Source organism: Bos mutus, chromosome 2 (assembly GCF_027580195.1).
Source record: "Bos mutus isolate GX-2022 chromosome 2, NWIPB_WYAK_1.1, whole genome shotgun sequence".
Taxonomy (NCBI): domain Eukaryota; kingdom Metazoa; phylum Chordata; class Mammalia; order Artiodactyla; family Bovidae; genus Bos; species Bos mutus.
In genome coordinates this window covers 26,299,617-26,317,268 of record NC_091618.1, presented here as the reverse complement: position 1 = coordinate 26,317,268, position 17,652 = coordinate 26,299,617, and the positions used below count along the sequence as shown (strand labels likewise).

Sequence of the window (17,652 nt, the reverse complement as noted above, 5' to 3'; positions counted from 1 at the left end):
CTGTAAAGTGGAAGCTACACATTTAAATCTTGTCTGCACAAAAGTGGAAGCAGTGACAGATTTTATTTTCTTGGGCTCCAAAAATCACTGTGGACAGTGACCACAGCCATGAAATTAAAAGAAGTTTGTTCCTGGGAAGAAAAGCTATGACAAACTAGACAATGTATTAAGAAGCACAGACATCACTTTGCCAAGAAAGGTCCATGTAGTCAAAACCATGGTTTTTTCAGTAGTCATGTTCGGATTTGAGAGTTGGACTGTAAAGAAGAATTGATGCTTTTGAATTATGGTGCTGGAGGAGATTCTTGAGAGTCCCTTGGACTTAAAGGAGATCAAACCAGTCATTCCTAAAGGAAATCAACCTGAATATCCATGGGAAGGACCAATGCTGAAGCTCAAGCTTCAATACTTTGGCCACCTGATGTGCAGAGCCGACTCATTGGAAAGACCCTAATGTTGGGAAAGATGGAGGACAAAAGGACAAGGGGATGGCAGAGGATGAGATGGTTAGACAGCATCACCGACTCAATGGACATGAGTCTGAGCAAACTCCGGAAGATACGGAGGACAGAGGACCTGCTGTCCATGAGGTTGTAAAGAGTCAGACACAACGTAGCCACTGAACAACATGTGCGCGTGACATGGACAAAAGGTCCCTAGATAAGAAACTTTTAAAAACACCAACTCCACAGCCTTCGTCAAAGAGTCTTTTTGACCAAACTGCTTGAGAAATTCATGTGCATAGATGGTCAGTAGGAAGATGCCAGGCAAAATGGAGTGGCCCACCCTTCCTCGTGTTCCCTCTCTTCCCTTCCCTTCCAAGGTGTGTGAGCTAGTTGCTGTTGTGTCCATCTTTTTGTAACCCCACGGACCATATCCACCAGGCTCTTCTGTCCATGGCAATTCCCCAGACAAGAACACAGGAGTGGGTTGCCATGCCTTCCTCCAGGGGATCTTCGAAACCCAGGGACTGAACCCAGGTCTCCTGCACTGCAGGTGGATTCTTTACCAGCTGAAGCTGGTAAAGGATTCTTTACCTGGGAAGCCATTCCAGGAGTGAGAGTAAATTCCTATCATTTTTCCCTATAAGATATCTTAGATAGATTCTGTTTTAGAAAGTAGTTCCCGCGTTTTGTCATAAGGCACCTAAAGCACAGGAGAGCCACCATAGAGCTCCTCGAGCATAGGCAGACCAATGTATCAGAATAGAGAAAGAAGGAATTTAATGTCAGAGCTGTTTCTTCAGCTATGCATCTATATTGGTAGCCATTCTGTTGAATGTTCAGAGATTCCAGCACTCTGGGTACTAACCTCCACATGTGGGACCACATCATTAGTGACGTTTCCCAATGAAAGCCATGGCTTCATGAGACAAATGATGTCTGGGATCAACTCTCTTTTCCTGTCACTGCAGTTTTGGGGCAACCTATGGAAATGTTTGGGGCTTCCAAGGTGGCATTAGTAGTAAAGTACCTGCCTGCCAATGTAGAAGACGTAGGAGACGCAAATTTGATCCCTGGATCAGGAAGATCCCCTGGAGGAGGGCATGGCAACCCACTCCAGTAGTCTTGCCTGGAGAATGCCCATGGACGGAGGAACCTGGCGGGCTACAGTTCATAGGTTCACAGAAAGTTAGACACGACGAAATCAACTTAGCATGCATGCATGGAAACATTTTGTTTTTTAGGCTCAAGTTAAGGAGGAAAGCAAATGTTTGTTGGTGTGTGTGCACACGCGTGTGCGTGCACATATGCACCTGTGTATGTGTTGGGGGTGAGAAAAGTAGGCAGTGGGAGAAGATCCATTAAAAAGAAGAAAGAGAGGGATTTTTAAGACTTATAGCTAGGTAAGGTTTGCCTATCTCGACACATTAAAGTATAAGGAAAAAAACAAAACCCTCATCAGTCTAACTGAAGACAACACACAAAATGCCCTCTTACTGTATACCAGCCTGGAACAGCACACGGACCCTGAGTTTGAGAAGGCTCTGTACAGTGGGGTGACAGAGACAGGTGTTTTAATTAGTCCCTGCAGATTTAAGATGTCTCCATGCAGGATTAGTTCTGCAGCACAGCTCTTGGTTTTCCCGATGTTTAAAGAGAAAAAAAAAGCTCTTTAAAGACATCAGTATGGGGTTAATGGTAGCCTTGATAAAAGTTTCTCTGGATCTCTTTATTGATGCTTAATTGCAAGCTGGACGCTAGAGAGTCTCTTCTGGCTCCTCTGAGGAGACATTCATTCAGCCAGTGGGAGTCACAACTAGATAATTTAGAAGCCCGTCCAAAACCTTTGCTCGCCCTGTGCTGTGTATTTCTCATCTCAGTAGGGTGCTTATTTCCAAATCTCTTGACGGTTTCTCCATAGGGTGTAAAAGTTGGCGGTACTGTCCAAAGCAACAAGCATACAGCACTGAAGAATGAAAAACCCATCAGCATTAAGACTGTCGACTGTTTAGTGAATGCTGGGGAAAGGATTTCCGTTCTCACAAATGAACAGGACAGAAGGAGAAAAAAAAATCAGGAAAAATAATGTTCTCGGTTCCGGATGTACAAATAAAACTTTTATTTTCTTAGAGTGAAATATTCATCTCTTTAAAAATGCAACCCAATTTTTACTTATATGCAGTAATTACCTCTCAACTCTATAGACATACTGTTTGTGCTGTTCAGTCAACCTTGAAGCTGGATAATTTAGGAGGTTCCTTTGGAAGGCTTCTATTTTTTTCTCCTCACCAGCACTTGTGACTTCCACCTTGAATACAAATTCATGGACTCTCATGCCATATGCAAGAAGCTGTAATGTTGTCTACCCTATTAGTTTATTTTATTCTTCATTATGATCATAATTAGTGAGCTTGCTTGTGGCAACAATATTCCACAGACATGAAATTATTTTATATGTAAAGTTAGAATCAAGAGATTGTTCCTTTAAAAAAAAAAAACTGTATTGCATGTTTTAAAAATGTACATTTCCTAGGCCTTACGAACTAAACCAGAAGCCCTTGGTTGGATCAGAAATGTTAATGAGAAAACCACAGCCAGGCTTCTCTGAAGCCCGTTGTATGCTTGTTTAGGGCTACAATGACCCTGGTACAGAAAGGACTCCCCAACCAGCTTCCACCTTACAGGTCCTATGGATTGCATACCAACCACTGAGGATGTATAACCAATTTTTCAGCCAAAGTTCTCAATAAAATTGATTTATAATTTGTTTGAAAAATTTTGAAATGTGCCTTTAGGAAGATTTCTGACTTACAGATTTCACTAGTTTCATCAAGCAATTTTTCCTTTACATTTCTTAGGAGTAAGAAAAAGAAAAAACATCATTGACTTGAGATCAAAGACAAACAAGACATCATCTCAGTGAGGGAGCAACCTTAAAAAGCAGCAAAGATGATTATTTTTTCAAAATGCTGCCAGCATCTAGGAACCATACAACAGAGCTAAGAATGCATGTTTTCAAGAGAACCGGAACACTGTCTTCTCAGAACAATCCACCATGTGCCACGTTCTATATTTAAACCTGAGTGTCAGTGGGGAAAGATTTGTGGTACAAGAAAGCAAAGGCCTGTTTGAAATCCTAGTTGTTTTTGTGAAATCTTGTTCATTGAGTCAAAACCTCTAGAAAAGAGGTTGGCCTGCTAAATATCATAGTTGTTTCTAATGTGAGATGAACCTAAATGTTAATCCACCTCATCCTTTGCCAGAGTAGTTTCTGACAAATGACACCAGTATTTCAGTATCTCTCACTGGTCCTTTTCAACTACAGCAGAGGGGTAGCGATTTGAAGTAAGATTTCCAAATAATGATTTTAAACTTCTTGTAAGGCAATATTAATTGGATATCTGCTAGAAGCTGGGCATGGCAATGGCACCCCACTCCAGTACTCTTGCCTGGAAAATCCCATGGATGGAGGAGCCTGGTAGGCTACAGTCCATGGGGTCGCTAAGAGTAGGACACGACTGAGGGACTTCACTTTCACTTTTCACTTTCATGCATTGGAGAAGGAAATGGCAACCCACTCCAGTGTTCTTGCCTGGAGAATCCCAGGGACGGGGGAGCCTGGTGGGCTGCCATCTATGGGGCTGCACAGAGTCAGACACGACTGAAGCGACTTAGCAGCAGCGTAAACATGTGAGGATGAAACAAGATGATATGATGTGGATAATGGTTAAGAATGTGGATCCTGGGACTTCCCTGGTGGTCTAGTGGTTAAGAATCTGCCTTTGTTTGGGATGAGTATGTATATACCGTTATATTTAAAATGGATAACCTACAAGGTCCTACTGTACAGCACATGGAACTCTGCTCAATGTTATGTGGCAGTCTGGATGGGAGTGGAGTTTGGGGGAGAATGGATACATGTATGGACTTCACAGGTGCGGCTAGTAGTAAAGAACCTGTCTGCCAACGCAGGTTAGAAGAAAGAAACGCAGGAGGACATGGCAACCCACTCCAGTATTCCTGCCTGGAGAGTCCCATGGACAGAGGAGCCTGGCAGGCTACAGTCCATAGGGTTGCACAGTCAGACATGACTGAAGGGACTTTGCGCTGATGCACATGCAGATACAGGTATATGTATCTGTATGGCTGCACCCCTTCTCTGTTCACCTGAAACTGTCACAACATTGTTAGTGGGCTATACCCCAATACAAAATAAAAAGTTAAAAAAAAAAAAAAAGAATCTGCCTTCCAGTGCAGAGAACCTAGGTTCAACCCCTGGTGAGGGAATTAAGATCCCACACGCCATGGGGCAAGTCAGTGTGCTCACCACAGCTAGAGAAAGCCCGTATGCCACAATGAAAACCCAGCACAGCCAAAAAAAAAAAAGTAAAAAATAGAATATTTGTTCTAAAAGTCAGTTACTTTCCAATGCAAGGATTGGCTCTGGCCCACTGCTTGACATTGTAAATTAAGTTCTAGGGGGGACAGAGCCACACCCATTCATTTACATATTGTTTGTGGCTGCTTTTGCTTTACAATGCAGAGTTGTATACTTGCAATGTCCTATCCTCTTGATTTAGTCCTCTGGAGCAGGGATCAACAGACTTTTTCTGGAAAGAGCTAGATGGCAAACATGTTCACAGGCATCTCTGCCAAGGGAACTCCACTCTGTTGTGGTTCTGGAAAAGCAGCCCTAGGCAGCACACACACAAGGAAGTGGACCTTTGTTTCAACAAAATTTCTTTATGGACACTAACATTTGAATGTTACACAGTTTCCAAATTTCACAAGGGGTTTCAAAGTGGGGGAATCAAGATTTGGGCTCTGGTTTGCCAAACCCTGCTCTAGAGCACTAACTCCAGGACATAATGAAGGACAGGGAAGCCTTGTGTGTAGCAGTTCATGCAGTGGGAGTCGGACGTGACTCAGCAACTGAACAACAACAGCCATTCCCACAATCACCAGGACTGTGTTTTCTGCTTGTTAATTTGATCTTAAACCACATATGAGCCCCAACCAGAACTGTCCCTCACCCCGAACAACAGGCCAGAACCACTCCAGTACGACACACTTCATCACCTTACCTAAAAACTGGACTTGCTGAAATCTCTACTTTCTTCCTGTTTGCTTGTATGTCTAGGCATACTTGCACAAGAGCCCCTTTACCAGACAACTGCATGCGTCTAAGAGGCAGGATTTTACATGCTGAAAGTAAGAAGGCTTGCAAGGGCTCTTTCCAAAGCCCTTTTTCATTTGATATGCACAATTCTATAGATTCTTCCCTTGAAATCACACCAAAATTGTCTAGGCTTCAGACCCCACAAAACATGTTCCACTCCACCACGCCTGGAGCACACTGCCTCACACAATTGCTCTAAGATGTTTCCCTTTCTTCCACCATCTTCTTAAAGCTGTCCTCTCACTATCTGTAAGACAGGTAGCAATTATACCCAGTGGGGATGAGAATTCCCACTGCTCCCCATTATCTCAGTCAAATAACATAATATGTCTAATTAAAAGACGGCCAAGAAATAGAATGGGAACAGAGCAGTTGAGTAATAAGAGACAGTATGCCTCTCGTAGTTGGTTATTTTCTTTTCTCTACTCATTATTTTGGTTTTATTAACTTTATCACTACTTGACAAAAGAGGGTTCACTGGTTGTTTTTACTGTAAATAAATGTGTTAATCAACAGATGGGTGCTGACTATCTGTGCTGTGCACTCATATGCGTGCTGTGTACTGGCATTACAATGAGGTTCCTGCCACTTTATCATCGATGTGGTATTTTCTTACAGTTTTCATAAGAAAACTGTCCATCCTAGAGAACAAGGCCAGTCTGACAAGCAGCACCAATTCATCTGACGGTGAAGCCCCTAGGATTCTCTACAGGAGGCCCCCGAAGGGCCTTTTATAACAGTCTATCCTCTGACAACAGCGCTGAGAGCCCTGCATTCCCAGCACAGAGTGATGGAACCCAGCAAAGACAGGTCGGCGATGGAATGCTGAAAGGTAGACCTTGCTATGTAGTCATGAAATCTGTTTCTCAAATATACCACTAGACCAGAGTTTCTCAGTCTTGGCACCATGGACTGTTCAGACCAGATAATTCTTTGTTGGGGGGAGGGCCGTATCCTTTGCATTATAGGATGTTTAGTAGCATCCCTGGACTTCATGTGGTAGGTGCAATAGCCCTCTCCCTCCTCCTAGCTTTGACAACTGAAAAATGTGTCCTGACATTGCCAAATGTCTGGGGGAGGGATGTGGAACACTGATACCTGCGGCACAGACAGCCTGGAAGGACTGAGGAGAGGCAAGATTGAGATGCATTCTGACAATTCAGCTGAGGCACTTTTGGAATGCTTTCCCTCTCTTGGAATGGCCTTAAGAGCCAGTTTCGAAACATCATAGGGAAACTAAACTTTCTTTATTCAAGCCCATTGCTTATGGCTACAATTTTTGGAATCACAGAATTTTAGAATTAGAAAGGATCTTAGAGATTAGCTAGGTTCAAATGATTATGCGATCTACTGAGTATCGGAATTCATCCAAATCCAGTGTTGAGAGATGTTTTGTCACCAGGACAGGACAGTTACGCCTTAGAGAGGTTGTCAGATCTATTTCCTTGTAAAAGGTGTCTAGAATAGCAGCATATGCAAAGTACAAGTCAAAAGTATAGGTGTCTTGGATACACTGTGGGGTTAGTAGAGAATATGAGCCACAGAGCTTCACCAGAACTTAAACAAAACAACCTAGAGCATAGTCCAGCCCCAGAGCCGGGGGACTGGTGGGGGTTTAAGGGGTGCAGAGTGGAAACTGGTTTGGTGGTAATATTCAGGTCTACTGCTGGCTGCCATCAAGGAATTTTTAGCAAAAACATCCACATTTTTGTTGCTTGGTCAGGAAAACCTTGTTTCATTTATACAGCATTTCTCTCTCCTGGGGACACATTCTGTATTCATTTCCCTGAGATGGTCCACTTAAGGAAAAGTAAACTGAAGGAAAGTCATCTAGAAAACAAATCGGCCGGCAGTCAGCCTATACATTTTTCATAAGCATTGAAACCATCTCTTCCTAAACAAAAGACGGAACAGTTACCAGAGGATGCAAGATGCAGGAAGGAAAACATGAGTTTTCAAGGGAAATCTCATTTTGTTCCTTTTGGACTGCAATGGAGTGTAGGGAGAATGTCCATTTTCCTTGTGTGATCTTTACCTACAGGACCACTTCAGCGGCAGCCACATTCCCGCTCCTCTTCTCAACCTTCCTTTATCTTCTTGGCATGAGGCAGGGGGTGGGGTAACGGAGGAAGAGAATTTGGGAGCAGTCTTATGTCCTCAGGTCAACCCTTGCTGCTGTCTGATCTGCCTCCTGGGACAGCATCCGTTTGGGTGACCTGAGCAGAGTAGGCTTTGTCCTGGCAGGGAGCCGGCAGTCAGCCAGCTGGGCTACCCTGTCCCTGGGTGACACAGGGTAAGTGTCACCAGAGTCAGTCCTTTTGGCCACAGATATAAAGCTCACATCCTTTCATCAGCTCGTCAGCAATAAAGCTGGTACTTTTGAGTTCCCTTTGTCTTGTCCTGCTTTTTATTTCAATTGGGTTTGAACTCAGGAGGTGAGGGAAAAGGTGCAATTAGCCCCTTAAGACACCAACTGTAAGACTGGGGTTAGGATGCCTTAAAATAACCACATGAGAACACCGATCCATTCACACTCTATATCCCAGTTACTTTCACAACTACACCACATTCACAACTACAAGATCAAAGCCCAATTAGACTGCCATCTCTATGCTCAGATACTCAGAATCTGGTCTCACAAAAGCCACTAGTTATCTATTAATTTTAAAGAAAGCAACTTTTTCCTTTTGGGAGCATGATTCTCCCTGGGTTCAAGCACTGGTTCTGACACGAGCTTAGGTGAATTTCACCTTCACAGTGCTGTTCAACTGTGACAATCTCAGTGATGGTGATGATAAAACCAGGAATTCTAGGTTTTATGTTTGTTTCTAAATATGTTACCAGTGAGAGAAAGAACCCTGTGAAAACAGGACAAAAATTGCAGAATCCATGAAACTAGGTGGACTCTAGGTGGTTAAAGCTAACATGCATTTATTCTATGTATTCCTTATAGAGTGAGACATCACTGCCTATAGAGGTCCCTAAGGAATTTAATTTAATGAAATGATCAGAATGACAGCAATTAGAATATAATTGTGAGTAAGTAAATATGCATAGGGGAACTTTGATAGAGTTTATGGCTGCTACACTCACCTGGAATTTTTGACCTACATTATTAATCTGCACTACTATGAAGAAAGGGTTTGTTAATCAAATATAAACCATCCCCATGATTCTGAATTAGTAAACGCCAGATAGCGGCAGCATAATGAGGCAATGCCGTGCACACTGACAACTCTCTGCTAAGTAGAAGCTCTCTGGCCGGCCACATAGGAGGTCTCCTTAATGAAAAATTTCTTTTTAATTTTGAACTTCTTCCCACCATTACCCGTCACGAAAATTAAAACAAGGAGCTAGAATTTTGTCCTATTCAGCAAACCTCCTGGCAGGACTGCTTGCCGTGGCAGAGAAAATCTCATTGTGTCAGAGGAATTCCCTGTTCACCTCTTTCCGAGATCTAAAAGAATTACACCTACATTTTTAATAAAACTCTGACTTTGTTTCCTTCCCTCACATAACATTTCTGCACACTTTCTTCTTTTGGAGGACTTTTGGCTGGTCTTCCTTCTGTGCTCTGTGCCTCCTGGCTTGGTAGGGGTTGACGTAATCCCTTGGCTCGAATCCTTAGGTACACAGACAGAGAAGTCTCCCCACAAAATCTGTGGGAGCCAAGCCTGTCCTCAGCACATCTCCCAAAGGCTGCCCTCCACCAAACTGAATGATTTCACCTTGTACAGCTGAGGCTTCAAAAAGTTCCTTCCTAGAATTAATCCCGTTAAGAACACAAAGTCGAGATGTACTGGCGGGAAGCCGGAAAGGTATAGGGGGGCAGAACATACTGATTGAACCATAAACCAGATTCTCCAGGGGTTCGCAGACCACCTTCCAGGCTCCCTGGAACACAGACATTAGACATCCTAGGTTTCTGAGGGTCTATGGGCAATGTTTCCATTGCCTTCTTCCAAAAGACAACTAACAAAAGGCTGCCGTTCAGAGTCCTTATGACGCTATCAAAACCTCCTAAATCATACTACCCACTGTAAAGAAATAAAACTGGTGACCATACAGTGTTCACATCCTAAAAGTGCAGAAATAAAAGGCAAACACATAACCAGAGGACCTGTTCACACCACATATATTAAAAGACTGGTCACATTTGTGTAACTGAAACTGCCTTCCGGGAAGGTCTGCCATTCCAGAGCCAGTTCAAAATCCCGCTCCCCGCTTCCCGCCCCATTCTTAACTTTTTATTTATTCTAGAGAGTTCAGGGGAAAGTGAGAAAAGAATGGCTTTATATTGGAATACTGGAATAGTTCTCACTATAGAATCAATTAGTACAGATATATTTTACTTAACTATTGAGTGCACTTACTGAAACATTCATTTTAGAGAGAAGTGCAGCAAGAGGCAATAGGGTTCTTAGCAATTTATAATCCTTTCCCAGTGAAGTGTGTTGTTCTTAATAGCTTCATAAAAGGATAAACCATGGTCCTCTCTTCCTCCACCCCTTTAAATCCCCAAAATTAAATAACAGGGAGCTGGCGATGTGAAACATGTGGTAGAAATCCAGAATGGAAAATTAGTATGAGAAAGTATGGAGACTGCTTTAGGAGAAGAATGGGAGTAAGTGGGTCAGGGGCAGAGCCTAGAAATCTAGATTCTCATTCACACTTTGGAAAATCTGATATTCAAGACTGGATAACAGTTCTGAAATGAACTCAGCAGAAACACCCCAGGAACAGAATCTATTTTCTAGTCATCTGCATTAGAAGAGAAAGTGTGCAGGAAATGAGGCAAATTAACTCTCCTCTCCCACCTGTCCAGTGTGAATGTAACTATGAAAGTGGCTCCAAAAGTAGGATGTGTTTGAAGGAAAATTTTGTCAACCACACAGATCAAGCTCCCCTTTAAACCATTCCTTGTTCACAGGCTTATAGGGTAATTCTAACAAAGACCTATGTGGATATTAAAAAAAAAAAAATCAAAACTACAGCTGCTAATGTTTTTGTTGAAAAATACAAGTGTAGTGCTCTGCATTGCTAAAAATCAATTTTGTATTCCTAAATAATCTGTAAATGCACTGATATCCAACCATGACCTTGGGATTAAAAAGGCCAAGACACATCCCTTACATGAGAAGTCCAGCATAGAGTGACCCAATTCACCGTCATCTGTTTTCAACCAGTGTCCTAGACTTCATGTAATCTCCACCACCTAGTACAATGCATGCTATACAGTTGGTACCCCCCAAAAAATCTGCTGAATGAATAAACGTCCTTCTAAGTATTGTTTATATTATAACACAACTCACACATTTACGATTAGATCCCTGTAGTTCTTCTTCAAGGGCAGAACTTAAGCAACAAGCACAGATCTCAACATAAGCTCTTTCTCTGTACACATTTAGATCCTACAATAAAGTGGATGTGACTCCTACCTGCTTGGTTGGTGGTCACAGTGACGGACACGGATTGGTCTGGGCTAGGGTTATACTTGGACACACCATTCACTGCCCAGATTTCAAACGTGTAGTTGGTATGAGCCAGGAGGTCAGTGATGGAGACCTTGGTGGTCTTCAGGCCGTTCTGCTGTGGAGTGTAGTGGACCCCACTTCCACAGGGTCGGCACTTGCTGGAGTCACCTGCTCCACACTTCTTGCACACGACATTGTAGGAAATGTCCTGGCGGCCACCCGTGTTCTGAGGACTGCTCCATTCCAGGTTCACAGAAGTCTCATTGACATTTGAAATCAAGTTGAGAGGAGCAGATGGTGGGCCTGGAGGAAAAAAGAAAACAAAACATACTATCAAACCAAGAACTAAAACGAGCCTTTTGGAATCTCTCAGAACTTATATTCTTTTCTGCAGCTATAAGAAATAAGATGAGCCCATTTAGCAAAGAAAGCCAAAAGCAAATTAAGCCAGCAAAAATCATTTAAAAGAGCAATATGACAGAAGGCTGTCTGCGTGAGTGTCATTCTCTTTTCTGTACAAACGCAGCACTGACCAGAGATGTGAAGTAACTCTATATCAAATAGGCTCCAAACGGCTTTCTCTATGAAGTGACCTGGCTATTTTTCTCATAACTTGTCTAGCCTTACTCTTATCATTTGAAAGATGTGTACACAATTGTGTTTCTAGTTCCCAGGGCTGTTGTGGGACTCTGGTAAACTACTAGTTATATACCATTTTTGAAGACAAATGATGATTCCTAAGTACAGTGTGTTATCAACATGGAATAAAATTAACTGAATGGCATAGATATCCCTCTTCCGTCTGACACGGCAGTTGAGAGTTAAGCTATTTGTGGGTAATTAGTAGGAACTGGTTTAGCCTGGCTGCAGAGAAGTCAAAGGTACAGTTGTTGAGAAATCTCAACTCCATGGCAGGATTGTGCAAAGGTGCCCAAATCTCCACGGCCTGATCTTCAGCTGACCAGGGCTACACCAGGCCCTTCTCATTTCTACTGACATCAAAGGTGTCCAAAATATATCTGGTGGTCATGATTCTTTTGAAATAGAACTGATTGCAAACAACATAGTACTTAGTTTAAAAATAGTAACAATAAATAAGAGCACAGAACCCTCTCGATTCTTACTGTAGATTAGTCTCTTGGCCAAGATGTTATGAAACAAGCTGCCTTCAGGGGGAAGAATCAGGATGGGAGAGAAAAGAGGGGATTTTCCTGATCTGACCTGATTCTAAAGGTCTAAAAGATGCCTGCCACACTCTAATGAAAAATATTGATTCACTGCAACAACTGGGAAGTTCTCTTTTTGCTTCCCTCTTTCCCATTTTGGTCTTCAAGGAAAAGAGCTGAAGTAAGTATCAATGAAAAATTGAGACTTCTTGCTTATTGTTTCTATTCTACTGCTAATTTACTTACAATCATTGCTTTCAGGGAAATCTGTCCTTGTTACTCAGGAAAAGAAAGTTAAAAGGAAGTAACTGGCAGGCTTCCTTATCTAGTCAATCATAATGGAATATACTGTCCCAGACTAGCCATTGCCAGAGAATTGGAAGAGGTAATTTTATGAAGGAGGAGTCATACCCAGTATTACTGAGTTCACAGTGACAAATGGCTAAAGGATTTTGGTAGTAATATTGAACAAAGGTAATTCATCTCCTTTTCGTCTCATACAACTTAACTGAAGACTGTAACAGGGTAGGCAGGACCTCCCAATTTCCCTTGGAGACTAATTACTGACAACCTCTCTCTCTTAGTGTTAAGACTTGATTCCCATCCTAAGAACCTTAAAGGAAAAACAGTGCTGTAAAATTTGTGTTAAAGGACAAGACTGTCCCCACAGAAGTCCTCAGAAAAAAATGCATAGATTTATTTCTCATTTAGATTTTAAATTTATCTCTTTGGTCCTTAGGAGAGTGAGTATTAATGTTTTTTGTTTTTTTTTTTTTAATAACATGATTAGAGCTATTTGAAATAAAAGACACTTAGGGCCAGATAAGATGTTAAAGATCATTTGGCTAAATAGTTTCATTTTATAGATGAGGAAATTGAGAGCCAGAAAGTGGAGCTGATAATACTGAAAGTTCGTGCAATCTAATTAGTAACAGAGTTCCACTAAAATCCCAAAGTACTAACTCCCACACAGTGGGGTTATTTCCACATTTGTTGATAAAATAACAACAAAATTAGGAGCTTCCACCAAAGTTTGAAAGGCAAAGACAGGAAAAAGGACCAAGTATCTTCAATTTTGTTCAAATTCTGAGATGTTTCTTGCCATCTGCTAGTCTGTGGCGAAAGTTGACCACAGCTTGGTTCCTAAAATGGGTCAAGCCACTGGTTCGTATTTTGCTGTGACTTTCAGGGTTAAACAGGAGTGACTCTTAAATCCATTAACGTCCTTGCCAAGGTTCCTAGTCCACTTTCACATGGGAAAATGTGACACAATGAATCAAGCACTGCAGAAGCAAAAAGTCAGTAATTAGTATGTAGGACGGGACATGGCGGTGTCTAAACAGAGAAGAAATGGAGCAGAAAACTAAATGGTCACAGGACTCAGAGATATAACACTGCCACGTGAAAGAAAAAAAACAAAGATGCTGCAGGGTTTCAACATGGAGGGCTGGCATGAAAGCAAGATACAGTCCGGAACAGCCTTCTTCCTTTGGGCAGTGATTCTTAAAGAATCTACCCTGGAAAGGTGCTCAAAGGAAGACAGAGAACTAGTTAGCAAGCTCAGAAGTTCAACGCTGCCTCCAAGAATGGTTTGGTAAATTTGTACTGCATTTATTTCATGTTTTGTTGCCACAAGGAGTGGTGGCTCCATGGTGGCATAGTAGCAGTTTGAAACTTGGACTGTAACTGGAGATTTAAGGTGAGGGGAATGAAATAAAAGAAATGTGCACCCAATATGATTCTTGGCCTACATAAGCTTGGGAAAAGACACCTGGAAAAGGATTTTATAAATTAAAAAAATGATGATGTATTGTATCTGTGTTTTCTCTTTTTTTGAAAATTCTTGCCAACTAAAAGATGGGAAATACATCATGTGTGTTTTCATATATAAGGAAAGATCATCTCTTCCTCAGAAAGGAAGGCACATTATTCTCAAGAAAATGAGAAAAAAGCATGGACTTTAATACAGCCAAAAGTCAATCTGGGTCAAACAGTCATCCTTAACAGCAGCATCTTAAAATAATTTATCTATAGAGATGACTAAAGAGTAAAAAATAGGCATCCTTAGCAACATGAAGAGTACTCTCAATAAACACAAGGCATCCAGAAGGGAAAACACTTACATTTTTACATAGTTAAAGTTTACATTATCTTGTCTTTTTTTTTTCTATAAGTACTAAAACCAAGCAGGAACTATGGACCGATCCCTGTGGCCCCTGCATGCAGTTTATAGGAAAGTTTTAGCCAGCCTCCTGGGCCTTCCTCAAGTTCCAAAGAGCAAATCTAATCAGAGAAGAGAGAACGCACAGAAACAAAGGAAAACAGTCAAGCAAGAGAAAATAATAATCATTTGGCCATAAAAAAAAGTCAAGGACATTTAGTTCCTCCTCAGTTCAGTTTAGTCGCTCAGTCGTGTCTGAGTCTTTGCGACCCCATGGACTGCAGCACGCCAGGCCTCCCTGTCCATCACCAACTTCCAGAGTTTACTCAAACTCATGTCCACTGAGCCGGTGATGCCATTCAACCATCTCATCTTCTGTCATCCCCTTTTCCTCCCACCTTCAATCTTTCCCTGTATCATCATCTTTTCAAATGAGTCAGTTCTTCGCATCAGAGGGCCAAAGTATTGGAGTTTCAGCTTCAGCATCAGTCCTTCCAATGAATATTCAGGGATGATTTCCTTTAGGATGGACTGGTTTGATCTCCTTGCAGTCCAAGGGACTCTCAAGAGTCTTCTCCAACACCACAGTTCAAAAGCATCACTTCTTCGGCACTCAGCTTTCTTTATGGTACGACTCTCACATGTCACATGATGTGATGGCTCATGAAAAAAGCCATAATGGAAAAGCCATAGCTTTGACAGGATGGACTTTTGTTGGCAAAGTAATGTCTCTGCTTTTTAATATGCTGTCTAGGTTGGTCATAACTTTCCTTCTAAGAAGCAAGTGTCTTTTAATTTCATGGCTGCAGTCACCATCTGCAGTGATTTTGGAGCCCTAAAAAATAAAGTCTGTCATTTTTTCCCCATCTATTTGTGATGAAGTGATGGAACCAGATGCCATGATCTTAGTTTTCTGAATGTTGAGTTTTAAGCCAACTTTTTCACTCTCCTCTTTCACTTCCATCAAGAGGCTCTTCAGTTCTTCTTCACTTTCTGCCATAAGGGTGATGTCATCTGCATATCTGAGGTTATTGATATTTCTCCTGGCAATCTTGATTCCAGCTTGTGCTTCTTCTAGCCCATCGTTTCTCATGATGTACTCTGCATAAAAGTTAAATAAGCAGGGTGACAATATACCTTCACATAGTCCTTTTCCTATTTGGAACCAGTCTGTTGTTCCATGTTCAGTTCTAATTGTTGTTTCCTGACCTCCACACAGATTTCTCACGAGTCAGGTCAGGTGGTCTGGTATTCAAATCTTTTGAAGAATTTTCCACAGTTTGTTGTGATCCACACAGTCAAAGGCTTTGGCATAGTCAATAAAGCAGAAATAGATGTTTGTTGGAACATCTCTTGCTTTTTTCAATGATCCAATGGATGTTGGCAATTTGATCTCTGGTTCCTCTGCCTTTTCTAAATCCAGCATGAACATCTGGAAGTTCACAGATCAGGTACTGTTGAAGCCTGGCTGGGAGAATTTTGAGCATTACTTTGCTAGTGTGTGAAAGTGGAAGTGAAGTCGCTCAGTTGTGTCCAACTCTTTGCAACCCCATGGACTGTAGCCTACCAAGCTCCTCCATGCATGGGATTTTCCAGGCAAGAGTACTGGAGTGGGTTGCCATTTCCTTCTTCAGGGGATCTTCCCGATCCAGGAATTGAACCTGGGTCTTCCACAGTGTATGCAGATGCTTTTACCATCTAAGCCACCAATAATGGGCACTAGTTTGTGAGATATGTGCAATTGTGCGGTCATTTGAGCATTCTTTGGCATTGCCTTTCTTTGGGATTGGAATGAAAACTGACCTTTTCCAGTTCTGTGGCCACTGATGAGTTTTCCAAATTTGCTGGAATATTGAGTGCAGCACTTTCATAGCATCATCCTTTAGGATCTGAAATAGCTCAACTGGAATTCCATCACCTCTACTAGCTTTGTTCATAGTGATGCTCCCTAAGGCCCGCTTGACTTCACATTCCAGGATGTCTGGCTCTGGGTGAGTGATCACACCACTGTGATTATCTGGGTTGTGAAGATCTTTTTTGTACAGTTCTTCTGTGTATTCTTGCCACCTCTTCTTAATATCTTCTGTTTCTCTTATGTCCATAATATTTCTGTCCTTTATTGTGCCCATCTTTTCATGAAATGTTCCCTTGGTATCTCTAATTTTCTTGAAGAGATCTCTAGTCTTTCCCATTCTATTGATTTCCTCTATGTCTTTGGATTGATCACTGGGGAAGGCTTACTTATCTCTCTTTGCTATTCTTTGGAACTTTGCATTCACACTGGTATATCTTTCCTTTTCTCCTTTGCCTTTTGCTTCTCTTCTTTTCACAGCTATTTGTAAGGCCTTCTCAGACAACCATTGTGTCTTTTTGCATTTCTTTTTCTTGGGGATGGTCTTGATCCCTGCCTCCTGTACAATATCACAAACCTTAGTCCATAGTTCTAAAGGCACTCTATCAGATCTAATCCCTGGAATCTATTTCTCACTTCTACTGTATAATCATAACAGATTTTGATTTAGGTCATACATGAATGGTCTAGTGGCTGTCCCTACTTTCTTCATTTTAAGTCTGAAATTGCCAATAAGGAGCTCATAATCTGAGCCACAGTCAGTTCCCGGTCTTGTTTTTGCTGACTGTATAGAGCTTCTCCATATTTGGCTGCAAAGAATATAATCAATCTGATTTCGGTGTTGACCATCTGGTGATGTCCATGTATAGAGTCTTCTCTTGTGTTGTTGGAAGAGGATGTTTGCTATGACCAGTGTGTTCTCTTGGTAGAACTCTATTAGCCTTTGCCCTGCTTCATTTTGTGCTCCAACGCCAAATTTGCCTGTTACTCCAGGTGTTTCTTGACTTCCTACTTTTGCATTCTAGTCCCCTATAATGAAAAGGACATTTTTTTTGGTGTTAGTTCTAAAAGGTCTTGTAGGTCTTCATAGAACTGTTCAACTTCAGCTTCTTCAGTGTTACTGGATGGGGCATAGACTTGGACTACTGTGATATTGAATGATTTATCTTGGAAACAGATAATTCTGTTGTTTTTCAGATTGCATCCAAGTACTGCATTTCAGACTCTTTTGTTGACTATAATGGCTACTCCATTTCTTCTAAGGGATTCTTGCCCATAGTAGATATGATGGTCATCTGAATTAAATTCACCTATCCCAGTCCATTTTAGTTCACTGATTCCTAAAATGTCAATGTTCACTCTTGCCATCTCCTGTTT

General features: G+C 41.7%; 1 protein-coding gene across 2 annotated transcripts in view; it reads right to left on the bottom strand.

The window, feature by feature from the left end:
• The window catches only part of EPHA4 (EPH receptor A4), a 161,887-nt gene that overhangs the window by 61,276 nt on the left and 82,959 nt on the right, over nt 1–17,652 (bottom strand). For both annotated transcript variants that reach the window (XM_070385995.1, XM_005888450.3), the window contains exon 5: nt 11,061–11,399. In XM_070385995.1, the coding sequence (XP_070242096.1) occupies nt 11,061–11,399 (339 nt within the window). The remainder of the gene's footprint in view (nt 1–11,060; nt 11,400–17,652) is intronic.